The following is a 26,717-nucleotide window of genomic DNA, read 5'->3' as shown; positions in this document are numbered from 1 at the left end:
AGCCTCCCCATTGTTTAGGTCTGGGGGGCAGGGGCAGGGTGTCCAGGCCCAGATGACTCCAGAATCCCTTTCTCTTGGTGTTCCAGACTTTATTAAGCAACAAGAACAAAAATAAATCCTGTGGGCATTCCTTGCCAACTCTATTTTTAAGCAAAATCAATTAAGTAATTATCTGAGTCCAAACCAGTGTGCTAAATAAAACCTGCCACCACAGAGCGTCATCAGCCTGGGAATCTGGGGCCTCTGGGCTTGATGGGAGCGAAGCATCTTGGGATCAGGGAGAAAACCAGGGAGTCACTTTTCCAACTTTAGATCCCATCACTCCCCATTGTGGCTTGATTCCATCAGGAAATGACCTGATGTCACAACAGTGCCACCTCCCCTTCTACCACACCCTGACCCAAGAGGACTTGCTTTATGTTTTTGTACTTGTCCATGACAGTCCCTAGATCTGGACTGTTCTTGTCTGGCTTCTCTGATAGTCCACGCCTGCCATCTCCTTTACAATCAAAATGCAATTCACCTCATCTAGGAGACCTTAACTTATACCTTTTGGTTTGTTTTGGTTTTATTGTTCTCTAGTCGATCATGTGTGTGCCACGTCACTGTAAGAGTGTAAGGCTTGGAGTTCCCTGGTGGTCTAGTGGTTAAGAATCCTTGGTCAGGGAAGATCCTACATCCCACTACTGAGCCCATACTCTGCAACAAGAGAAGCCACCACAACTAGAGAGTAGCCCCTGCTCACCAGCAACTAGAGAAAGGCTGCTTACAGCAACAAAACCCCAGCACAGCCATAAATAAATAATTTTTTTAAAACAGTATAAGGCTAGACCCTGGTCCTCTGCTTTTGCTGTACCCCCATGAGGCTTAATATAGTGCTGAGTGTTTAGCAGAGGCTCAGAGAATTCAGGACACTGCACATCTGAGGCAGCTTTTCAGGTCCTCTAGAACTGATGATGTTGGCCCAAGGAAATGGTTGGATTTCCATAATGAGTCTAATCAATAAGCACATATTAAGCACCTCCTGCTCATATGTTCAGCAGCCATTTATTGAGCACCATCTGTGTGCTGGGAACTCTGCTCAATGTCAGGGCCACAAAGATTGAATAGGACATAGTCACAGTGCTGCGTTAACTGTTTGGTTACAAAAGACACACATTCTTCAAAAAGAGCACTGGGACTTCCCTGGCAGTCTAGTGGTTAAGACTCCATGCGGCCAATGCAGGGGATGTGGTTTCAATCCCTAGTCAAGGAACTAAGATCCCACATGCCACACATTGTGGCCAAAAGATAAAAAAAATAATAAAAAAATGAATGCATAAGAAAATACTTAAGAGCACTTAGAGAGGTGTGTGAAGGACAAGGAGGTCTGGCATGCTGTAGTCCATGGGGTGGCAAAGAGTTGGACATGACTTAGCGACTGAACAACAACTGATAGGTGTGTATAAGTTGCTAAAGGAACAACGTGGGAACACCAGGTTCAAGTACCTGATGATATTAGACAGGCTTTACAGAATTCATATTTAAGCTGGGTTTTGAAGGATGAGTAGGAGTTTTCCAGGTATCAAAAGAGGGAGGCAGAGGGAACAGTCTTTATTTAATAAAGGTTTATCAAGAACCTAACATGAACCACTCTATAAATACAGAAATGCCTAAGCCAAGAAAGCTTTAAGGAGTTGTCAGGTGTTCAAAACTGGGCTTTGCAAGTGGTTCTCAATCAGGGTCAGTACTGCCCATTCTCAGAGAGCTTTTGGGAATATCTGGAGGGTGTTTGGGGTCATCCCAATGATTTGGCTTGTTATTGCATTTAGTGTCTCAGAGTCAGAGATGCTAAATGTCCTTCGGGGAGTGAGGCAGTCCTCAAATGATGAGTTACTAGAGGTGTACAGGTATGAAAAAACAGTGTGGGTACCAGGAATGATAAGACATGACTGGAGAAGTAGGCATGGACTAGGTCAGAGAAGACCTAAGGTGCTTGGATGGAGGGAGACTGGCAGGGCAAAGGCATGGAAGTGATCTCAATGTATGAAGGGCCCGGTGGAAAGGAAGGAGGCAGGAGATAGGAGCCGGTGAGTGAGGTGGGCTCCTAAGACCTCCCATCAGCCCTTCAGTGTGTGGTGGTCTCTATTGGCCAAGCCCCCTCTGAGCTGTGGAGCTTTGAGCCACAGTAGACCGTGGGTGTGCTGTGACATCAAATGAAGGGTGAGCTTTGGATATGGCCCATTGTCTTCTTGGAGAATTTGCTTTTGGTCTCTGTGTAATGTTATCTTTGATCAGTTCTTTCGTCTGTCTCTCTGTCCTTCCACGCCTTTGGCTCCCTCTCCTTCACTCACTCCTTTCTCTTCCTTTCCACTTCCCTCCTCCTAAATGAGCCCCCTCCTTGTCCTTTCACAGAAAATGATGAAGAAAGAAGCTCTCCTCCTCATCCCCAATGTCCTGAAGGTTTTCTTAGAAAATGGGCAGATCAAATCGTTCACATTTGATGGCCGGACTACTGTTAAGGTACCCCCAAAGTCTCCTCTCGCGGGTTGGTACTGTACTCTCTGGAGCACATACAGCTGCTGGTCTCAGAGTTCCTCTGAGTCTGCACAGAGCTGCTCACTGCCAGAGCAAGGTGCTCTTGGTCTTTGACCTCCTGCTCCCGGAAGTACCCGGTTGTAAAAACGTACAGTCCTTGAATGACTGTGGTGGGGGAAAGTTGCCTGCCCAACTGTGTGCTAGTGATCGTAAATGTGTGTGTGTGTGCATACAGGTACATGTGCGTGGATGTGTGTAGGCATGCGTGTGTGCACACATCTGTTAACAAACTGCTTTGTGTCATGTTACTCTGTGTCCCTCATGACTTTTAGGAGCTAAGGAGTGTGATGATCATTAAACCATTTATAAAGCAAAAGTGATTTGTATTGATACAATAACACCTATGCAAATTTACACACAGAAATCAACAAACCACCTCTCAGGAGATTAGCTCAGCCATGCCTTGCTTTTTAAATAACAACCAGCTCTTAAGCACTGAACCAAGATTGAAAAAAGTCCACCAACAGTCCCTTTGGCTATTCCTTTCACAGGAAGAGCAACTAAAGAGCTTTGATTCTTAACAGCTCAGCCAGGCATCTGGAAGTTGTAGTGATTCCCTTAGTCCTGAGGAGGAGAGGCATATACCATTAGCCACCAGGATCTACTCTGCTTTGGGACAGAAATATCTGTTCCTGCTGCTTCTGGATTCTCTCCAGAAAGAGAATGCCATCCTCAGAGTGAATGTTTCCATGCAGTTAATGCTTCCCAGAGCCTGGCAGGCTGCAGTCCATGGAGTCACAAGAGTCAGATATGACTTAGTGACTGAACAAGACTGCCAGGCAGCTACAGCACCTGCCCAGAAAACCCACTTGGCCCAGGGCTCTCCTGAGGTACCCCTGCTGGGACCAATACAACCCTATACTAAAGCAAGCTGTGGGCCAGGAAACTTTCCCTAAGAGGAGTTACCAGGTGTTCAGAATTGCCTTTGCCAGCGATTCTCAGCCTGGGTCAGCATTGCCCCCTCCCAGGTAGTTTTTGGGAATGTCTGAGGGTATGGGGGGTCATCCCCATGGTTTGGCGTGCTACTGGCATTTAGTGTCTCAGGGTCAGAGATGCCAAGTGTCCTACAAGAAATGGAATAGTCCCCAAATGATGAAGAATTGTCCTGTCCAAAGTGCTAGTAGCAGCCGAGTTGCAAAACTCTGGGCTTTATTTAACCTGTGTTGATTGAACCGAGAGTTTCTTTGGATGGCTTAGGCCTGGGTGGATTCCCCAGGGAACCTAGGACTGAAACACATTCCCAAAGCTGTCCTGAGGTGGTCTCTTGACTGTTGAAGGCTTCCATCTATGGGACAGACATTAAAACTAAGCCTCCCAGTGATGTCCAAGTGCCCTCCCAAGTCCAAGTCCAAAAAGTGGGTCTATGTGTGTCAGAATCTTCCTGTGTGTTACATCATGGACTGGTATGGCCATTGTTGATCTGTTCCCACACTGGAGCATTTACCACTCTCTTTTGCCTGAGTAGCTTCTCCCCTCACAATGGCACCACCATCGGTGCTTCCAGGTAGCCCCAGCTTTCCAAAACAATGGCGGCCCCTGGCTGGTGACCATACCCTGACTTCAGGGTGCACTGGCTGTTCATTGGAACTTGGACAGGCTGCCAAGCCACTTGTCCCGGAGAGGTACCTGAGTGAATAGACAGCCTGGCACAGGGGCCATTACACTTGTAACACAATTTGGCAATCACCAGCTTGGCCATCCACAGTCCCACTGCAGCTGAACAGCAAAGACGACCTCATTTGTCCGTGCCAGCACTCCAGCAACACTGGGGCCTCTGTGACTACTTGCATAATACAAAGAGACACTCTCAAGTACCCGCCAGTTTCCAGCCTAGCATTTGAATAGCAAACCGGCTTTCAGTGTTCACTGAGGAGGGGCTTGTTTGGCAACCCTGGCTAGAAGGGAGCTTTGCATTCCCAAGTCTGCTTCTCTCTGGCCCTTGGAGGCTTGAGCCACACTGACTCTAGGAACACACATGTTAGAGGCCGGTGTATGCCGAAGTCACAGCAGATAGATGGGAAGTGTCAGAACTGACATGTGGGCAGCCCCCACAGATCTGTTCCAGACACCCTAATATTAAAAGGAGGGCAGCAGAGCAGATGGAGCTTGGAAGTCGTCAGATTCCTGACTGTACATAGAACATGTGATGTTGTTCCTCTGCACGGACACATTTTTCAAGTTGCTAAATTGATCATCTCTAAAAGCCGGTGACAGAGATGAATATTTTGCCAGTAACTGCAAGTCATTCAATTTAGATTATGAATCCAGAAGCCATGTACCTTTGAAATCATGTAATTGTGGCCTTGGCTTTTGTTGATTCCTAAGTAAAGAGTTGCTGGACAAACCAGAGGGAACATCCTCATTTACATGAGAAGCTGAGGGAAGAACCCACACCACACATGGCACTAAGGACAGGCTCAGGAGATCATTGGTTGAATGGAGGGGGGAGGGGGAGGAAGGGCCAGGACCTTCTTTTGCCGTCTACGTGGACCAGCCAAGTTTAGGAAGACCTCCCTTCACCCCTTCTGTGTTCTCCAGGGCCCAGGCCTCTGAGCAACACTCCTAGGTCACTCTCCTCATCCTGGAGCCCTGCACCTGGGCCACCCTGAAGGCCAGTGGCTCTGTCTGGCCCACTTTCCCACCCTCAGCCTTCTCCCCAGGACTCTCTTGATGTTCAGTCCCCTTCTGCCATGTTGGGTGCAGAAGGTATCTTAGAGCTGGAAGGGATCTCTCTCTCAAGGCTCTTTTGTCTTTGGATCTCTCTCTCAAGGCTCTTTTGTCTTTACAGGATGTGATGGTGACATTACAGGACCGGCTTTCCCTGAGGTACATTGAGCACTTTGCTCTTGTCCTTGAGTATGCCGGACCAGAACAGAACCACAAGTTCCTGCTTCTCCAGGACAAGCAGCCCCTGGCTTATGTAAGTAATTCCTCTGTCACAGCTTCATAGCTTTGCAAGTGGCCTCTAGTAGACAAGAGGCCACCAGGCAATCTCTTACTGGAAAATTCATCATGATTTGCTCAGCCAGCTCCTAGAAGTCCCAGTTCTCAATCAAGGTCTGTCCCAACCACCCACAGAGGCCTTTAAAAATGTCCCTTGGGGGACTTTCCTGGAAGTCTAGAGGTTAAGACTTCACCTTCCAATATAGGGGGTATGGGTTTGATCCCTGGTCAAGGAGCTAAGATCCCACATGCCTCATGGCCAAAAAAAAATAAAATAAAATAAAAACAGAACATAATAGAAGCATATTGTAACAAATTCAATAGAGACTTTAAAAATGGTCCATAGCCAAAAAAAATTTTAAAGAAAATGTCTCTTGGGAATTCCCTGGTGGTCCAGTGGTTAGTACTCCCTGTGTTTTCACTTCTGAGGGCCCAGGTTCAATCCCTGCTTGGGGAACTAAGATCCCACAAGCCACTCAGCTCAGCCAAAATAAATAAATGAATAAATTCTGTAAAATGTCTCTTGTAACCTAAAAAAGGCATGACGGTTGTTGGTCTTGGTGGTCACTAGTAGGGAAGGCATGGAGTGGCAATTCATTGTGTGGAAGGCTGAGCTGAAGAGCAGTGTCAACTCCACCATCTCATGGAGTCCCTGCCTGCTAGACTTTTCCGCCTCCGAGAGGACATTCAGCCTTCAGATTAGGGCTGTAATATGGAAGTGTCCGCGAGTAGAGTCTAGTGAAACCCCCGAGGCCGACACATGTGGACTGGGGAGGGGCTGAGTGAAGCCAAGAATGGACAGTGTGTCACCCATGTGACACCCATGCCAAGTTCCAAAGTGGAGTAGGAGAAAGTGTCTTATCTTCCCAGCCTATGGAAAAAAGCCAGTGAAATCCAGGATTGCTGGATAACGTTTCACTAATGGTGATTCACCACAAAGAGGAAGACAGGCAACCAGGGCCAATCAGTATTCCCAGGAAGTGCAGACTTCCCTGGTGGTCCAGTGCTTAAGAGTCTGTTCTCCCAATGCAGGGGACATGGGTTCGATCCTTGGTCAGGGAACTAAGATCCCACATGCCACATGGCATGGCCAAAGAAAGAAAGAATTTCTCATTTGCTTTAAAAAAAGAATATTCTCAGAGAGGGAGAGAAGGAGTTGGAGAGGGACGGCCAGAAAGAAATGTCTAAAGGAAGCAAAGCAAAAGCTTAAATTAGACACACCAAAATGAAAGGATTTAAGAGAGGAATTCTTCAAGGGTAGTTCTCAGCCAAATGTAGTCCAGAGACTTAGGTTCCCACCTATGAAGGAAAAAAGGTGGATGTCCTGCCTGGATGGAGGCCTAATCACCTCCCTGCTCATCAGGGGAGCTTATGGATCCAATTGGTCTCTTGTTCCAAATGGGGATTTTTAAGCATTTTTATTATAAAAAAAAAATCTCAAACATACACCAAAGTAGAAGGAATTGGATAACGAATCCGCATTACCCATCTCAGCTTCAGCAGTTACTGGTATATTGCCAGCTTGTTTCAGCTATACCTCCAAATAGGATTTTAAGTCCTTGATTTGGTTGCTCATCAGCAACTTCCTCTGCCAGAGGCTGAGCCCCTCTGCAAGGCAAAGGCCCCACAGCCAGAAGAGTCAGAGAAGTTGCCGGGAGCCCTTTCTTCCTACCTTGTGTCTTGGGCCTTGGGTTGTTGATAAAAACCAAGTCATGGATCAGTGGTTTGAAAAATTCTAATCGCTTTGGGTCAGAAGGGCAAAAAAAGACTCGGCTCCTCATCACTTTCCCCAAGGGTAATTGGAATCAGCCAGGCAGAAGACAGAGTAGGAAATAGCACCTAGCTCTGCCCAGGGGGCCCTGAGCACGCTCCTGCCACCCCAGCCACTGATTCCCAATCTCTTTTCCTCCCACCTCTCACTTCCGGGATTCAGGTAGTGCAGCGGACACACTATCATGGAATGAAATGCCTCTTCCGGATAAGCTTCTTTCCCAAAGACCCCGTGGAGCTGCTGCGTCGGGATCCTGCTGCTTTCGAGTACCTGTACATCCAGGTAGAATCGGGTTTTGGGATACACAGACAAACAGATCAATGGACAAACAAGCAGGCAGGCTGCTCTGCTGTCACAATGAGGTCGCTCTGTAAATTTTACCAACCTTCAGGTAGCTCTTTCCTTTTTGGCTACCATGGTAGGTAGGGCATGGTCAAGTTGGTTGGCCTGGCAACTTGGGCTGTCTGGGGCACCAGTCTGTTTGTCTATTTGTCTAGACAGATCCCATCAACTTTCAGGAGGAAGCAACCCTGGTAACTCTGGCATCTTCACAGGATACCCTGGTTTAACAAGTGCATTTGGGTACTAGGAGGTCCCACTCCTCAGTTCTAAGCTCCAATAAGGAGACAGTTCTCAAATCAGTTCATCCAGAAACATTTGTGAAGCACTTACTCTGGGCCAGGCCCTGTGCTAGGTGCTGGCAATCAAAATGATCAAAAAACTGTCACAGATTGCTAGAGCTCAGACAGACATGTGCACAAATAAATACAAGACAGTGTGACAGGCAGTATGAGGATGGCAGGGTACAATGTCAGTAGGGGTACTCAGGAAGCAATTTGCCAACTCTTCCTGGGTGAGGCATAGTGAAGGCTTCACAGTGGAAGGGATAGATGCATGCTCTTAGCCTTGAAGGATGAATGAATGTTTGCTGGGTGCAGAGATGGATGTTTGGTTCAGGTATTTTGGCATTTCGTGACAAGATCTTGTCCACCTTGCCTTTCCCCTTTATGATGATGTGTTCAGCTGTATTCCCTTTTTATACTGAAGATAGGTTTAGTGAGGTCTAATTGACACATAGCAAACTGCACATATTTAAAATGACAATTTGATAAGTTTTTTTTTTTTTCAATTTGATAAGTTTTGACATATGTTTATATCCATGAAGCCATCACCACAATCAAGATATTAAACACATCCAACACCCCCAAAAGTCTCCTCAGTCTCCTCTGTAATCCATACCCCCATCCCCAGGCAGCCACTGACCTGCTCTCTGTCACTGTAGATTAGTTTGCATTTTCTAGAGTTTGATAGGAACGAAATCATACAGTATAAACACTTATTTTGATCTTGCTTCTTTCACTCAGCATGATTTTGAGGCCCACTCATGTTGCTGTGTGTATCAGTAATTCATTCCCTTTTATTGTTGACTACTGTTCTATGGTATGGATATACAAAAATTTGTTAACCAGTCCACCTGCTGATGGATATTTGGGTTGTCTGGTTTTGGCTACTACAAATAAAGGTTCTATGAGCATTCATATACAAGTCTTTGTATGATATATGCTTTCTTTTCTCTTGGGTGAATACCAGAGAATGGAATGACTTGATCATATGGTAGATCTATCTTTCCTTAATTTCTGGAAGGAATTCCAATACTGTTTTCCAAGGTGGCCGTGCCATTTTACATTCACACCAGGCATGTGCTAGAGTCCCAGTTTCTCTACACCCTCATCAGCACTTGGCAGTATTTTTAAATTTCCATCATTCTAATAGCGTATAGAAGTATCTCATTCTGGTTTTCATTTGCATTTCCCTAATGACTAATGATGTTGAACACCTTTTCATGTGCCTGTTTGTCATCATGCATCTCTTTTGGTGAAGTATCTATTCAAATCTTTTGCCCACTTTTTAAGTTGGGGTTGTTTGTTTACTTATTACGGAGTTTTCAAAGTTATTTGTGTATTCTAGATACAAGTTGTTTATTGGATGTGTTATTTGCAATTATTTCATCCCAGTCTCTAAACAGTGTCTTTCACAGAGCAGAAGTTTGAATTTTGATGAAGTCCAATTTGTCAATTTGGTTTATTTTATGGATTGTGCTTATGGTGTCATATTTAAGAAATCTTTGCTGAGCCCAAGTTCACAAAGATTTTGCTATTGTTTTTTTCTAAAAGCATTATCATTTTAGGCTCTGCGTTTAGGTCTATGATCCATTTTGAGTTAACTTTAGTATGTGGTACAAAGCATTGATCAAATTTCTTTTTTTTTCCATATGGATATCCAATTGTTCCAGACCATTTATTAAAAAAGAGCAGCCTTTCTTCCCATTAGTTGCCTTTGTGCCTATGTGAAAAAGCAGTTGTCTGTATATGTGTGGGGCATTTCTGAAGTCTCTATTCTATTCTGTTGATCTGCTTGTTGATCTTTATGCTACCATCACACTTTTTTGATTGCTGAGGCTTTTTATTGATTATTATCATTTTTATTGATTACTGAAGCTTTTTAACAAGTCTTAAAATCAGGTAGTGTTTGTCCTCCAAATTTGTTCTTTTTCAAAACTGTTTTGGCCATTCTAGGACCTTTGCATTTGTGTGTGAATTTTAGAATTAGCTTGTTAGTTTCTATCTCAAACCTGCTGTGCTTCTGATCGAGATTGTGTTGAATCTATACATTGGTTTGAATCTTCCAACCCATGAAGACAGTACATTTCTATATTTCTTAAGGTCTTCTCTAATTTTTCTCAACAGGGTTTTGTACTTTTCAGTGTATAGGTCTTTCACATGTTTTGACAGATTGTCCTTAATAATTTCATGTTTTTGATGCTATTATAAATGGTTTTGATTTTCAATTTTACTTTCTGATGGTTGCAAACATGTAGAAATATGGTTGGCTTTGTATATTGATTATGTTGATACTGAAATATTGATTATATCCTGCAACCTTGTTAACTCATTAGTTCTAGTAGATTTTTGTGTTGATTCTGTTGGATTTTCTACATAGATGATCATTGATGAAGCATTCCTTTTACACTCTCTCCTCTGCTGTAGTGATACCACTGTGGCTCTCTAGTCTCTTAGCTTATTCTGGTTCCACCTCAACACAGTGGGCAACTGGTCTAACCTAGGCTGATCCTTGATAGCTGGGATTCTGACCTTCAGGGTCTGAGGGTTGTCTTACCTTTGGCCATTAATTCCAGGAGATCCTTTTTAGGATAGCATAGGGAAGACTGACTCATTATTGCTTTTGATCTTCAGACACCAAGGAAAAGAATATCCGCCCCATGCCTGCCATCCGTCTCTCACTGTGGGCTTCTGGGCCAGAGCCCTATAGAGAATCCCTCCCAGTGCCTCTCTTATTTTGTTCTTATCTGAACTGGTAGAGGAGCCTCAGATGGCTGGGGGTGAACAGTGGTGAGTATAGGCAGAAAGGCAGAAAGGTCTTTTGGAACAGGAGGAAAGAAGGGGAGTAGTGCCACGTCTCACTTCTGTAATGCCCTAGACATTCTACCTGTTTGTGCCTTGCCATTGTGTGTACCTGGCACTGAGAAGGGGGCAGTCAACTACCTGCTGAATGAAGCAAATAGTGTCTCTTCCCCAAAGGGCAGAACCTTCCTCTTCCCTTTGATCTGGGATGCTTACTGACACCAGGATTCTCTTCTGGGATGTAAGGGAGTCCGTGGTGCAGTGGCTGAAAGATCTCTAACTGATGGGTTGGACTGCCCTCTCTTGCAGAGTCGGAACGATGTCATCCGAGAACGCTTTGGAATGGACCCCAAGCCGGAGATGCTTTTGGGCCTTGCTGCCCTCCACATCTATATCACTGTCTCAGCTACTCGACCTAGTCAGAAGATCTCACTCAAGAATGTGGAGTGAGTTGTGCCAGGGCCCTTCAGGAGGGGGGCACATAGCTACGCAGGGAGAAGGTACAGTGGTTGAGCTGTGCTATGCTTTTCAGGACCATGGGCCTTGGATGAGAGTGAGAACCGGACTTCCTCACAACCCCTAGACCAAGATGCCCTTGAGCTCCAGCTTCTACTTGTCTGCCTCCTGTCTTCCCTAGTCTCCATTCCTCCACCTCTGTCTCCGATTTCAGTCCGTTTCTATCTTGCCATATTCCTTTCCTGTCTCACTTTGTCTCTCTAATTTCCTACTTTTCTTCTGCTTTTAGGAAGGAGTGGGGCCTGGAACCCTTTCTTCCCCCCTCCCTCCTACAGGGCATCAAAGAAAAGACCCTCCGGAAATCTCTCTCTCAGCAGCTGAAGGCACACCAAACACATCCTTCCAGTGGCACCAAGGTATCCAGAGTCGGCCCCGGGGCCCCCTGCTGGGGCACTAGTGGCACTGGGGGACTCCTGCGTGGTTTCCCAGCAAGTCTGGTCTTCTGGGGACTCTCCCCACTGTTTTTGACCTGGATACACATCCAGCTTGACCAGATATGGACGATGATTGTGGAGAGGATTTTTCCCTAAGCCTGAGCCTCCCCCAGAGACAGCTCAGTGGCAAGTCACTGGGAAAGCCCAGGATCCACAAAGCAAAGGGACCAAGATGCAGGCAGAAAAAATTCTTGGGTTGTTTCACTGATTTAGTCATTGTTGCTGAAGCACCTGTCGTGTGGACAAGCCCCGAACCCTGAGGAGACACATTTCCCGTGGAAACGACTACTCTGTCCTCCATTAGCTTTCTAGTTCATTAGTCCTGGTACAGGGAGATAAAAGCCCAGCCCCATGGGACAAGGTCTGAGCTGGATAACAGGACTCCAGATCACTGCTGGGCACTCCAGGTCACTTTGAGGGCTCAGGTCACTGCTGTACTTTCCTTCCCTTTCTGGGGTGCCCTCTGAGGGACTCCCACTCCCTGCCTCCCCAGCCCCGAAGGCCCTTCTCTGACTTCTAAGGCTCAGTCCATTTGCCTCCTAAGAGGCAGTGGTGAGAGGCCCCAGAATCCACACGCAGATGGAGACACAGACGCAGTTGCCCTCTTATATCGCACCCATTCCCTGCATGCCCAACTAGCTTCTCTTTTAAGATGCAAATTTCCCCAGAGAGTTAAGCCATTCCTACCTTGCTGCGCATATTTAATCAGATTGTTTTCTTCCCAGTGGAGAGTTTCAGGGCTCCTAACCATCTCCTCAGCAAACATTATTTTTGAGCACCGCCGCCCCCCTCCCGCCCCCCCCCCCCAGCACTTGGGCTGGAGACATAAAGATGAAGAAAGCCAGCCGAGTCTCTGCCCTGAGTCAAGCATAGGCTGATGGGAAAACCAGAGGCAGTCACAAATCCAACCCATGCAGGTTCCCTGGAAGCTTAGAGGAGAAACAGCCAGCCCAGCCTGAAGGAGATAGAAAAGGCCAGGAATTGGTGCATTTGATGCCAGTTGTTCAGTCTCTCAGTTGTGTCCGACTCTGAGATCCCATGGACTGCAGCATGCCAGCCCTCCCTGTCCTTGAGTTGGTGATGCCATCCAATGCCAGAGATAGGTCTTAAAGGACAGATAGGAGTTTGTCTAGACGAGTTGCAGGGAGGAACATCCCCAGGCAGAGAAATCTGACATAAACCAGTAGAGAAGGTTCAAGAAACCTTCCTGGGTAGGGTGCAAGCAAGAGAAGAGGCCAGAGAGGTTGGCAGGAACCTGTTCGTGGAGGGCCTCGTGTGCTGTGAAAAGGGATTATCCTTCATCCTGTAGGCAGCAGAGAGCCATCAAAGGGTTTAATTGGGCAGCTGATGTGATTTAAGTTTTAGGCTGCTCCCTCTCACTGAAGATGTGAAGGGAAATGAGTGTTGGTACTGAAAGTAACCTGGCTGCCATGTGCAAATGGCAGACCTTGAGGCAATGACCATGGAGCAAGAGAAGAGGGATGTAGGGTGGAGAGGGAGTTAAGAGGTAGAATCAAGATGACTTGGTGACTCGCAGGTTTCTGGCCTGAATGCCCAGGGAATGCCTGGACCACTGCTGGAAATTTTTCTGCCAGAGGAAGAGCAGGGTGGGGAGTTAGGAGTGCTCAGGATAAAGGTATCGAGTTGGGGATGGCCAGCACCTAGTGGTCATCAAGGATCTCAGGAGAGAAGTATAGATGTCATGGGGTGTTGAAGTTGGGGAAATGCATTGAGATTAACCCAGGAACAAAATGAGTAAGCTCAGTTCTTCAGGAATGAGGACCTGGAGGTAGCAGGAGGGTTTTGGAAGGGAGGTGGGATGCTAAAGTCTGGCAAGAGCTGTCCAAACTGGAACCTTCCTGTGATTTTTCTCCCAAAGGTCCCGCATTGGGGCTTGCTGACTGGTCTGACTAGTGCCTATCCAAAACTGTTGAGCCTCCTTCCTGAAAACATGGGTTTGCCTTTCCTCTGCACTTCAAGTTTCTCACACTTCTGGGTGGGTTGTTTCCACAGGGCTCTGCAATTCAGGCCAAACTCCAGTATCTTCGAATTCTGAATGAACTTCCAACGTTCACGGGTGTTTTGTTCAACACTGTGGGCCTGGTAAGTGAGGCCAGTGAGAGGGTGGGAGCTCTTTAGGGGCACTTGTCCTTGGGTTGGGGGGACAGAAGGGACTCCATTAGATCTTTTGGGTGGCATTCCCTGTCAGTGAATATTTCTAAAAGACTTCCCTCCCATTCTTCCTTTTCCCTATTGGGCCCTGTGGTGTTCTGGTCCCACCTCTGGTAAAATGGTTAAAGTAGGAGGCAAAAAAAATGAATAAATAAATGAAGTAAAATGTAAAAACTTTTGGGAATTCCCTGGAAGTCCAGTGGTTAGAACATGGTGCTGTTGCTGCCAAGGCCCTGGGTTCAATCCCTGGTTGGGGAACTAAGATCCCACAGGCCATGTGGTGCAGCCAAAAAATAAAATGTAAAGGAGGAGACAATATTTATTTTCAGTATCCCTCCAGGCTCTTTTGTGCCTCCTTTTCTCAGTTTCAGGGGTCAGCAAACTTTTTTTGTAAAGGGCCAGATAAGTGAATTGCCTAGGCTTGGCAGGCAGGCCACAGGGGTCCCTGTCGCAAGCACTCAGCCCTGCCATTGTGGCACAAGAATGGCCGTCAACAAAGCCTAAACAAACGGGCCTGGCTCTGTTCCAATAGCTCTTTGTTTACGGACACTGAAACGTGAATTTCATATGATTTTTATGTGTCACAAAATATGGTTCTTTGGAATTGTTTCCAACCATTTAAGAATGTACAAAACCATTCTCAGTTCGTGGGTTGGACAAAAATTAGCAGAGGACTGGATTTGGCCTGTGGGCCAGAATTTGCCAACCCCTACCCTATTTCATTGTTCTTACCCATATTCCCTCAATCCCCCAGCCTGGATGCCCCTTGCACCAGCCCCACCCAGGGCCTTCAGTATAGGAATGCTCCTCTGAGGTAGGGCATAAGTGGTCCCCCTAAGACTGTGCCCCAGGCTAGTTTACCCTCGTGTGTTTCCGTGAAAGGAAATTCAAATCATTTGCTTACTGGATCCAGGTGTTTGTCATGCTCTGGGGAACACGCTGTCATGCTCATGGGGCACACTGACGGAAAGCCACTTATCAAAGTGTCTAGAACAGATGGAAGAGGTTCCTTGGGGTGATGCCAATGCCAGGGAATGGGCCGGCAGAGGGCTCAGGCTTGATAGCACCAAGGGGCCTGTCAGGACCACTTAAGGGAATCCAGTCCCTCAGGCACAGAGGTGACCATTTATGTACTGGGATTTGAGGGTCCTAGGAAGTCCACTGCTGAAATTCTTATAGATCATTCCTCTGGGGTGAGACTACTGTGGTCCCTATTACGTGTGTGTGCACTTAGTTGTGTCCGACTCTTTCGACCCAATAGACTGTAGCCCACCAGGCTCCTCTGTCCATGGGATTTCCCAGACAAAAGTACTGGAGTGGGTTGCCATTCCCTTCCCCAGGGGGATCTTCCTGACCCACGGGTCGAACCCATATCTCCTGCATTGCAGGTGGATTCTTTACTGTTGAGTCAACTGGGGAAGCCCATAGTGCCTATTATAGAGGGCAAATAGCTTCTTAGGGAGGGAGATCCCCCTCCAGGCTACTTTGTCAGTTTAGCTTTTAGCGCCAGGTGAGAAGTGCAGGCTGTTGGGGGGGAGGGTAAAGACCAAACACAGGATGCCACCTGTTCAGACAGAGCACCACGGGAGCCTTGAGTGGCCCAAGGCAACCAATGGGAAAATCTCTGGGGTTTAGTAGGACAAGGGCACTTCAAAGGCACCAAAACAGACCTCACCTATTTGATGATTTTGCTAGAACTAGCCCTGTTGCTGCCCACTTCACTCTCCCTGCTACTGAAGCTAATGTGTCCATTTAGACCAACGATCCAGGGCCCTGTCCTGGGAACAGGGGCATCCCAGACTATTTTCCCCTCGAGTTTGCCTTCTTGCCCTGACCCTGAGCTCCAGATATTTCCAGATCTCCCAGCAGAATCAGTCCAATGCCTGTTTTCTCTTTCCGTCTTCCACCTCTTCTGCCCCACTTCCTCTGCCCTTCTTTCTGCGAATGCTGTGCACCACGCTGGGGCCCCAGGATGAGAAGCAGTCAGCCACCACCCTCCTGGTGGGACCCCGTCACGGCATCAGCCATGTTATTGACCTCAAAACCAACCTCACCACTGTGCTGTCCGAGTTCAGCAAGATCAGCAAGATCCAGCTGTTCCGGGAGAACCAGGGCGTGGCCCGGGTGGAGACCAGCATCATGGATGCCAAGGTAAGTCCAGCTTCGAGGGGTTCCTTCCCAGGAACAGGCCTGGGGAAGAGAGGAAGAAGTAAACTTGACAAACAGTTTTAGCCCATGAGGTGAGGTTCAGTGATTCTGAAGTGGTTCAGATCCTGGGCCTTTGGGGGCTTATCTTTCTTCTTCTTTTGAACCCTCTGGGACATGCTATCTTGACCTCATTTTTTTAAAATCACCTTTGCAATTAAAATTTTGGTGTATTTATTTATTTACGGGCTGTACTGGGTCTTCACTGCTGCACGGGCTTTCCTGCATGGGCTTTCCTCTAGTTGCGATGAGTGGGGGCTACTCTTCGTTTTGGTGCACGGGCTCCTCATTGCCTCTCATTGTGGAACATGGGCTCTAGGGCACAGTAGTTGCAGCTTCTGGACTCAAGAGTACAGGCTCAGCAGTTGTGGGATCTTCCCAGATCAGAGATTCAACTGGAGTCTCCTGCATTGGCAGGCAGGTTCTTTACCACTGAGCCGCCAGGGAGGCCCTTGACCCCCTATTAAGGTCAGCCCATGCTAGGGAAGGCTAGAAAGTGTCTAATCTGCCCGTGAGAGGTTTTTAGCAATGGGCACAGAGATTGGGGAACTTGGAATTACCCCCAGGCCATCTCTTCCCAATCCTTCTCATGTCACAGCACACATAGGACTTGATATTCATGTGAGGAATTGGGGTAAATGGACCAGCCCCTGGGACTCTGGCCTCCCCAGGCCCCCCTGGCTTCCCCTGAGGCTGAAGGGATGTGTGCACACCAGTTGGGTGCCATATGTGGACACACTTGGATTCATGGAGGAGAGGAGTGTCTGAGTGTATGGACAGAACCAAGGGGTCCTGGGGGAAAGGGAGCAGGCAGAGCTTCGTCCCCATTTCACCTTCCAGAGTCAAGTTCTTCTAGGATCTTACAACCTTTCCCGTAGATCAGCTCCTTCTGACTGGCAAGCAGCTGTCGCCTGTACAGAATCTGGCAGCCGTGATCAGCCGCCCCTCTCTATGGCTCTCCTGTTTGAACACCCAGTGACCAGTGTGGATGGGGGGCAGGCCTGCCTGCCAGCTGGCGGAAGCTGTTAGAGGAGGTGCAAGTTTCCTTTCTTAATCTTAAAGGATTTCCCAGGGGGGGGATATTGTTAGCAGATTAAGAGGTGGAATGTTTGCTGTTTCTAAAAGAGCAAATTATTTATTTTTGTCTTTGTGAAACCCAGGAAGCTTTAATATGTTAATTTTTTCCACCTGTGATTCACAGGCTTTCCATTGGTTTAGGAACCTTCCTGGAGCTGGTATTTAATTGGCTTGTGGCCTCGACCAATGATTGCTGCCCTCCTCAGATGTTGTTGGGTGAAAAGCCAAACAGACAGGGAAGTGGGGGAGGAAAGACAAGACATACAGGGAAGATATGGCTTCCTGAGAAATTAAAAGGGTTTAAAACTGAGAAACGGGTTTCCAACTGAGTCTCCTCTGTTTGGCGAGTGATTCTCAACATTGGCTACACAACAGAATTTCCTTTAGAGTTTTTTTTTTTTAAATACAGATGACTGAACCCTGTTTCCAGAGTTTGTGATTTAATTGGTCAGGCTGCAGCCTGAGCATCAGGATTTCTTTCTTTTTCAGTTCCCTGGTGATTCTGTAGTACAGTCAAGTTTGAGAACCACTGACCTCTGCATCTGTGGTTCTGGGAGGAACCAGCCCCAGCAGAGTTGCTGGGTGTTGCCTGAGTGAGGAACCCTCCTCTCATTTCTAGGAGTGATCTGGCCACAGTTGTGGGCATGAATGCCACCCAGGAGGGGTCACGCTCTTTTGGGGGAGACTCACAAAGGCACATGATCTGCCTTAATCATACCACATCAGAACATGTATGGACCTCTGGAATCAGACGGACCAGGTTCAAATCTCAGCTCTGCCACTTCCTAGCTGTGTGGCCTTGAGAAAGTGTCTTAACCTTTCTGAACACTGATTTCCTCAACTGCAAAATGGAGTGCCTGTCTCCAAAGGTCGTCATTCAGGATTAAATGAGAAAATGAGGTAAAATGTCTTAGGACACTGTCTGACACAGAGTAAGTACTCAACAAATGCAACCTGTTATTTTTGCCAATGCAAAACAGCATTGAGGAAAAGTTCATATGAAGTCAATTTTGTGGTTAAGTGTGGTGTGGAATCTGGAACAAAAGAAGAGGAAGGGGTTAACCAGAACTTGCTTCCCACAGGAGAGTGTTTGAAGCTGGATCTTGAAGTGATAGGCATGGATTAGCAAGGAGAAGTGGGATGTGTTCACAGACAGAGAGCAAGCACGGAAATAAGTAAGCCATATGTGCGGGTCGATAAGCATAGTTGCTTGGCTGGAGAGGAGAATAATGAGAAAAGAGATTGGAGAGAGATTGGGGGTGGGCAGAATAAGCTGGTGAAAAGTTTCAAAGGCCAGTCTGAGGAACTGAGATTCAATGTGTTTGAATACTAGGAATCCACTGTAGGCCCTTGAAGAGAGGAATGACAAGCCAAAAGCTGACTGAGAGCAGCGTACCAGATGGATGTTTGCAAGGCTAATGCGAAGTCAGGGAGGCAGAGAGGGAAAGTAGCGCAAGTACAAGGGTAACGTGGCCAGGGCAGGGCCTGAACTGGAGGAATAGCTGTGATAATGGACAAGAGCGAGGGTGAAACATAGAATCACTAAGAGTTTGCTTGCGTATCCCCATACACATTTCTCTCTTACACACACAGTGCAGAGGTCTTATACCTACCCCTTGCTGCCTGCTGCCTGTATACCAAATGCACTGAAGCACAGTGCTGGGCAGACGGCTCACAGACGGTCCACACTATGGCTGGCTGAAGTGGTGAGACACTACATCACAGGGTAAAGAGGACATCTTGTTGGTGCATGGAGGAGGGTATGAGAAGGTTATGCTTTGCTGAGTGAGAAGCAGCAAATCGTTAGGTAGATGATACGACCGTCAAGTGGTAGATAGATCAGATTGGCTCTACTTAAAGGAACTGATAAAATGCATATGAGAAACCACGGGAGAATTCTAATTTCTATTAAAATGTTTCCATTTTGTCAAAAGGTTTATCATGTGTGGTAAGCGGAATCATACACCTCCCCTAAAATTCCCATGCCCTAAGCCCAAGATCCTGTGGATACACTATGTTATATGGCAAGGGGAATTGTGGTGATAGATGGAATTAAGATTGCCAGTCAGCTGACTTTAAAATAAATAGATTAGCCTGGATTAACCAGGTGGGCCCAGTGTCAACATAAAGGTCCTTGTAAGTAGAAGAGGGAGACAGAAGAGAAGGTCAGAGTGATGTGATGTGAGAAGGAATCAGCCCGACCTGGCTGGCCTTGAGGATGGAAGAAGGGACCATGAACCAAGGAATGTGGACAGCCTCTAGAAGCCAGAGAAGGCAAGGAAACCCATTCTCCCCTAAAGCCTCCAGAAGGGACACAGGCCTGCCTACCCTTGATTTTAGCCCATGAGACTTGTGTCAAACTTCTGATATCCAGAACTATAAGAGAATACGCATGTACTGTTTAAATCACTAAGTTTAATTTGTTACAGAAGCAACAGGAAACTAAGATTCCTTCAAATAGGAAGCTCTCATTCACTCCGTTCAAGTGTCATTTCTCTGATAAATGTTCCATCTACAACCCAACTTCTGTTAACATAAAATCTGGCACATCTGTGTTCACAGATGTCTGACATGAGCATCTCTATTTACAAGTCAGTGCACTGTGAAATGGACAGGGAAGTGTTCCTTTTTCAGGTAAACTGGCAGAATTGGTGATATACTGGTAGGAGGAAAAGAGGAAGGCTGAGGGACAAAATGATCCAGGTTTCATTAGACAGTCATTTACTATGAATTTACTGTTGCTTGGAAGGACACTAAACCCAATGGGGGATACAAAGATGAAAAAAAAAAAAAGAAAACATGGCTCCTAGCCCTCAAGAAGCTTATGTCTTGTAGGAAAGAAAGAAGTACACCTTTATATGCACACCAAAGGAGATACCTTAGAAGAGGTAGCAAGATCATGTCAGAGTGCTTGCATGCATGCCCAGTCACATCCAACTCTTTGTGACCCCATGGAGTGTAGCCCACCAGGCTCCTCTGTCCATGGGATTTCCCAGGCAAGAGTGCTGGGATGGGTTACCATTTCCTCCTCGATGCAGAGACTGAAAGTGTGTCTCTTGAGTCTGCTGTATTGGCTGCCAGGTTCTTAACATAGGAAGACCATGTTAGAATACAGAGGAGGGTAAAATTAATTTTGGCTGGGGGATTAAGGACGCTTCCAGGAGGCACTTTATATTAGCAGTATCTGTGGTTACTGAGCAATGCCTCTCCCATATATGTGCACAAGGAGGAGGATTTGGGAAGACAGTCTGGGAAGCTCTGCACTGGAGGGTGACTTCCTGGGCTCAGTAGGAGTCTCTCTGTAGGGCCAGTGTTGTGCTGGACCCAACTCACACAGGCACATAAGAGCTGATTGGGCATATATATCCCTCCCAGCTCTGCATTCAGTGAGGTCATGTTGATAACTGGAACACAGCCATGGTGAGAGTATGTATGCCGGGGAAGTTAGCAAATGCTACAAATCAGGACTTTGGAGACCTGGTTGTTCAATGTTTACCAGCACACCACTGCATGAGGTACACTGAGGAAAGACTCTTTGAACTTACTGAAGAAGGAACATGAAGTTAGAAACCCGAGTTGGCCATTTCCCCCTAGATGTGCTATTCTGGTTTGGGAATATTCTGGAAGGGCCTTAATAACTGAGACTGTCCACTTACGGCAGTCAGCTCTGACTGCACATTTGATTCACATATGGAGATTTAAAAACCACTGGCTGCCCAGACCCTTCTTTTCAAACCATTTAAAAACCAGAATTTCTGAGGATGAGGTCAGGAGTAGATAAGTTTTTAAAGCTTCCCAGGTGATTTTAATGTGCATCTGGCCTGAGAACCACTGCCTTAAAGTGATATTTTGCCTTGCCCCCGAATTGGCTGACTATTACAATTAGCCTTTCCTGGTGCTGTGGAGGCAAGAATGCAAAGGGACAGCCCCCTGGGACTCAAGGACAACTATCTTGTTCATTACTCCTCCAGGCCTCTAAATTCCCATTTTTTCCTGTTTTCAGGGATGCTAGTGTGAGCTGAGGCTCCCCCAAGGCCAGTCCCCTCCCTAGCTGGCATCCCCAAGTGCTGGATGCCTTCACACTCCCAGGGCACCCCAGGAAGTTGGTGCTAGAGCATGTCCGATGAATCCCTGCTGTACCTTCTCAGGGCTGGCCATGCCTCCAACTCCATTCTCCTCTTCTTTTCCATTTGAAGATGGCTTGGGCCTATTTAAGTGCTTCCCCAGTGGCTCACACAGTGAAGAATCCACCTGCAATGTCGGAGACCTGGGTTCAGCCCCTGGGTCAGGAAGATTCCCTGGAGAAGGGAATGGTCGCCCACTCCAGTATTCTTGCCTGGAGAATCCCATGGACAGAGAAGCCTGGCAGGCTACATCCATGGGGTTGCAAAGAGTTGGACGTGACTGTCACTTTCACTTTTTCACTAGGCCTATTTAGTTACAGTTTTCACTCAGTTTACTTGCTCTGAGTGAGGTGAACATGAGGTAGTCTGCAAATATCTTTCTCCAGGAGACAGCAGTCTGGGACTGAGATGGCTCTGGGCCATTACCATACCCCATTACCACGGAAACCTATAAGGGGGAGAAAGAAATCATCACACGAAAGTCCCAAAGGATCTCTTGTGGCCCAGTGTGTCTCCTGTTCTCATGTTTGAGCCTTATTGCTCTAGTGGTTTCTGTCGGGACAAGCATTACATTAGACGTCATGATCATTAAAATCCTATTTAAAATAAAATGTTGTTTTTGAAGGTTTCTAAGAAAACCTATCCAATCTCTCTGCTTGCCTGCCTCTGATTTGATTTTTTTTTTTTTTTTTTTACCCCTGCTGGCAAAAACTGCCTCTGTGTTCCTTTCACGAGCTACATTTGGCCCATGCTGGAGCTGATTGGGTTGTATGGGGATGCAGATGAGAGGCTGCTGATGTGCTTTGCTGAGCCAACTCAGGCTACGCTTGGCCCTCTCTGGGCATAAGATTTTGCTTCATACTGTTTTATTACTGACATTGGGCCATAGTGGGGGTAGGAGAGAAGAGGGGACATTGAAGGCAGACAGTTCAGTCAATCAGCCAGTTAGGCACTCAGCCTCTGATCTATCCATTGGCCAGGTAGCCAGCTAACCAGTCAAGATGTCAGGCTGTTAGGCATTCTGCCTGTCCTGCAGCCACCTCATCAGTCAGGGCATCAGTGAGTCAGACTGCTTGCAGCCAGCTAGTCTGTCCATCAGTCAGTCAGCCTGTGCTTTGGTCCAGTGGCCTCTCATTCTATTTGTCAGTCAATGCCATTTCCGCAAAGAAGCTCTCTCCAGCTTCTGAACCCAAAGTAGTCACCCATGCACACATTCACACCCGCCTACACACCAGTCCACTACATTCTATGTTCTGATAGGTCTCTCAACTTTCCCTTCATATTGGGTGGCCCTAGTTGTAAAGAACCCGCCTGCCAAGGCAGGATACATAGAGACAAGGGTTCAATCCCTGGCTCAGGAAGATCCCCTGGGGAAGGGAATGGCAACCCACTCCAGTATTCTTGCCTGGGGAATCCCACACATAGAGGAGCCTGGCAGGCTACAGTCCATGAGGTTGGAAAGAGTCAGATATGACTGAAATGACTTAGCGTGCACACACACTTTCCCTTCATAGTGCTTATCACACCTTGCAATCATATTCCTTTGTATGATTACTTCATTTATTTTTTTGGCTGCACTGAGAGGCTTGTGGTATCTTAGTTCCCCAACCAGGTATTGAACCGAGACCACCACAGTGAAAGTGCTGAGTCCTAGTCACTGAGGAAGTTCCCTTCATTTATGTCTTATCTTCCGATGGATTATAAGCTCCATGAGGGCAGGACCTACGCTGGCCCTGCTCTAGGATGAACGGCTGCATCTCTCAGGGGGTCGTGTGGTCCTTGAGCCATTTAGCCAGTGTGTAGTGGCTTGCTAGGTGGACAGGGCATGGGAGCATTTCAGCCAGAGGGAACGGCATAGGTTAAGGTATGAGAGGGTAAAGACACAGGGCCTGTCTAGCACCCTGTAAATGATGTGGTGTTGCTGAAGCATATGGTGAAGGACAGTGATGAGATGAGTCAGAGTTAGTGGGAGATGTGCTTGGAGCTGCAGGTTGGGTCACGAGATGCTTTGTGTGATGTTGGAAGGCAGCAGATTTTAGGTGATGAGATAGTAAAGATTTTAAGTGAGAGTTGTGTTTTAGACAGATGCTCAGGCAGCGAGATGGAGGTGAAGTGAGTAGAGACTAGAAGCAGAGAGGCCGGGACTTCCCTGGTGGTCCAGTAGTTAGGACTCTGTGCTTCCACTACAGGGGCACAGGTTTGCTCCCTGCTCAGGAACTGAGATCCCATATGCTGTGCAGCATAGCCGGAAAACGAACAAACAAAAAAAGGCAGGCCAATCAGGAGGCTATCAAAGGTCCTCAGGTTAGTGTATCCTCACCTTTTCCTAATCATGAAAATATCACAATTTGTATGGCCCACTGGAATAAACAGATGAGGCAGTTTTGGCCAGAGGCTGAGGGGCTCAGGATCTCAGCACACTTGTGACCCATTTACATGTACCTTGAGAAGATTTGGTCTTAGAGGAAGATTATGAGGGTCCAGAATGAAGCAATGGCCATGATGTCTGTGAATGCTCCAGAGGCCAGCCTAGCTTGTAGTAATGGCAAGAGGCCTTAGTAATGGCAGTAGCAGTTATCCACACCCACTCTATGTATCCTTCTGCTATTGGTGGCAGGGGGTGAGGCAGAAAGGAAGGGGATCTTGTGCTCCCCCCGCCTCACCACCCATCCCATTCCCCTCTGTCTCTACTTTGTTGTACACAAAGTTGACCATTCTGTGGTGATTGAGAAGCATGTGTTAACTGGAGGTACAAACATCTCCTCTACCCCTTCCAAACAATGATTCAAAGGTAGTGTCTCATCCCTTGTCCCTTTATCACTGGAGAATAGTCATTGCTCTTCTGGGTAAAGATGGTTCCTTTTTGTTTTTTTTCCTGATGGTGTTGAATGAGTTCCATAGGAGCATCACTGACTCACTGCCTGTGGGGCAGAATGCAAAATGCCTTACTGTGGCGTGCAGTATAATTGGATGAACAATAACTATTAAACAACTTAAGGTAGGATTCGATCCAGCACAAGACTGTGTGATATAGACCCAGCACAGTACAAGCTCTGAGATAGGAAAAGAGTTCAAGAGGGGAATGGACTAGAAATAGTGACTTTGGGATCCCTAGCTCAAAAATGAAAGATGATGCCTGAGGACTGAGCCTGAGACATCAGGTCTCAGGGAGGTTACACAAGAAGAGACCCAGAGAGAGAGAGAAAGAGACAAATGTGGTCAGAGCTTATAGAACTAAAGCACAGTGTCATCTCTCAGAAACAAGTCCAGAGAAGAATTTCAAAGGACTGTGAGATCACTGTTGACAAATGAAACAAGCTGAGAGGTGTGAATGTGAATACAGACTATTGTATTTAGTTGGAAAGTAGCTTTACTCATAGATTAGGTGGCAAACTATGAAGCAAACCTGACCCACCAGCACTTGTTTCTAGAAATAGTTTTTGGAGAAGACTGCCACAACCATTTGTTTAGCCTCCAGATTATCTATGGCTTTTTTCACATTGCAAAAGCAGAGCTGCAACACAGCTTGTGTGGCCTCCCAGGCCTAAAATATTTACTGTCTAGAGTCAGACACAACTGAGCGACTTCACTTTCACTTTTCACTTTCATGCATTGGAGAAGGAAATGGCAACCCACTCCAGTGTTCTTGCCTGGAGAATCCCAGGGACTGTGGAGCCTGGTGGGCTGCCGGCTATGGGTTGGCACGTAGTTGGACACAACTGAAGTGACTTAGCAGCAGCAGCAGCAGCCTTTTGCAGAAAAAGTTTGCCAATCCCTGGTCTATATGAACTGAAAATATTCAATGCAAGCTATGTTTCAGGATCCTGAGAGATAGCAAAAAACCGTCTGGTACAACTTTAGCTAAAAGCTGAGCTGGTTTGGATTCAGAATTGTTCCCAAGGTGATGGTCCAGCCAAATAGGGCTAGTCAAGTTGGTGACCAAGTTCCATCAAGTGTTTGTGATGTGCCTTTTTACTGCTACTGCCATGAAAGTAGAAGTGTTAGTTGCTCATTCGTGTCCAACTCTGTGACCCCATGGACTGTAGCCGACCAGGCTCCTCTGTCCATGGGGTTTCTCCAGGCAACAATATGAGAATGGGTAGCCACTCCTTTCTCCAGGGAATCTTCCTGACCCAGAGATCGGACCCAGGTCTCCTGCATTGCAGGCAGATTCTTTACTGTCTGAGCTATCAAGAAAGCCCCTCAGTTCAGTTCAGTTCAGTCGCTCAGTCGTGTCCGAGTCTTTGCGACCCCATGAATCGCAGCACGCCAGGCCTCCCTGTCCATCACCAACTCCCGGAGTTCACTCACACTTGCGTCCATCGAGTCAGTGATGCCATCCAGCCATCTCATCCTCTGTCGTCCCCTTCTCCTCCTGCCCCCAATCCCTCCCAGCATCAGAGTCTTTTCCAATGAGTCAACTCTTCACATGAGGTGGCCAAAGTACTGGAGTTTCAGCTTTAGCATCATTCCTTCCAAAGAAATCCCAGGGTTGACCTCCTTCAGAATGGACTGGTTGATCTCCTTGCAGTCCAAGGGACTCTCAAGAGTCTTCTCCAACACCGCCTAGTAGGGTCCTAATCGCCCCTCACCTGGACTGTTGCAGTAGTTTCTTCACTAGCCACAGGAGGCTCATTCCCTCCTCTTAATTCTTTTTGCTCTTAATGTTTGGTCCAGAAACCCTCAAAAGACAAGATGACTCATGACCCCATGGCTTCCTCTTCAGCTAGTGTTCAGTGGTCTTTACCTGGAGGCCACTTCACTATGGCAGGGAAAATACTCTCATGGCTGGCTTCAGTCTGACTCAAATTTATTTTCAAGCCACGCTTGAAGAATACAGATATTGGGAAGGTTTCTGGAAAAGTTGTTGATGTTTTTTGGGGGTTTTTTTGTGTTTTTTTGTTTGTTTGTTTGTTTTTTGGTATATCATTGCCAGGTCTTTGAAGTAGTTAGCTGGCTAACCCCAAGATTAATTTGACTGATTTAGGGTCAGGAACAGAAGTCAACAGAGTATGCTAGTATTTTCCAGTGTGGGTTAAATGAAACAACCCCCCCCCCCAAAAAAAAAAGCAGCCCTGCTACTATGAGATGTTCTATAAAAATAGAGTTTTTGATCAAATACTTGGGAAAAGTTACAGTATTAAAGCCCTCCTCTTGAAGTTTCACAGCGTATATTAATATATTAAAGGATCTGAGAATTCCCGTAAGTATAATTGTGTGCATAGCTTTGTTTAACTCAGTGTTTCACATACATATTTGACTAAGAAACTCTTTTAAGTGGCACAAGTTAACACTGTGAGGGCACTTTGGGAAATAGAGGGAAATGGGGGGAATAGCATGCAGGTCTGAGCAGGACTACAGACCAGAAAGATTTTGTGGCCCAGAAGACACAGTGAGGACTGGATTGCTCAGAGTGTTCCTGTCCGGGGAGCTGTTCTGGGTATCATAGCAGGTTATACAGTTGAGTAAGAGATAG

General features: G+C 46.9%; 1 protein-coding gene across 1 annotated transcript in view; it reads left to right on the top strand.

The window, feature by feature from the left end:
- The window catches only part of FRMPD3 (FERM and PDZ domain containing 3), a 62,142-nt gene that overhangs the window by 19,998 nt on the left and 15,427 nt on the right, over positions 1-26,717 (top strand). Inside the window, exons 5-11 of the mRNA XM_070290964.1 lie at positions 2,395-2,502; positions 5,366-5,497; positions 7,454-7,573; positions 11,023-11,159; positions 11,459-11,585; positions 13,677-13,766; positions 15,807-15,986. Coding sequence (XP_070147065.1) covers positions 2,395-2,502; positions 5,366-5,497; positions 7,454-7,573; positions 11,023-11,159; positions 11,459-11,585; positions 13,677-13,766; positions 15,807-15,986 — 894 coding nt within the window. The remainder of the gene's footprint in view (positions 1-2,394; positions 2,503-5,365; positions 5,498-7,453; positions 7,574-11,022; positions 11,160-11,458; positions 11,586-13,676; positions 13,767-15,806; positions 15,987-26,717) is intronic.

Source organism: Ovis canadensis, chromosome X (genome assembly GCF_042477335.2).
Source record: "Ovis canadensis isolate MfBH-ARS-UI-01 breed Bighorn chromosome X, ARS-UI_OviCan_v2, whole genome shotgun sequence".
In the NCBI taxonomy this organism is placed as follows: Eukaryota; Metazoa; Chordata; class Mammalia; order Artiodactyla; family Bovidae; genus Ovis; species Ovis canadensis.
Note: the sequence above shows the minus strand (reverse complement) of the source record. Positions and strands in the feature narration are given on the sequence as shown.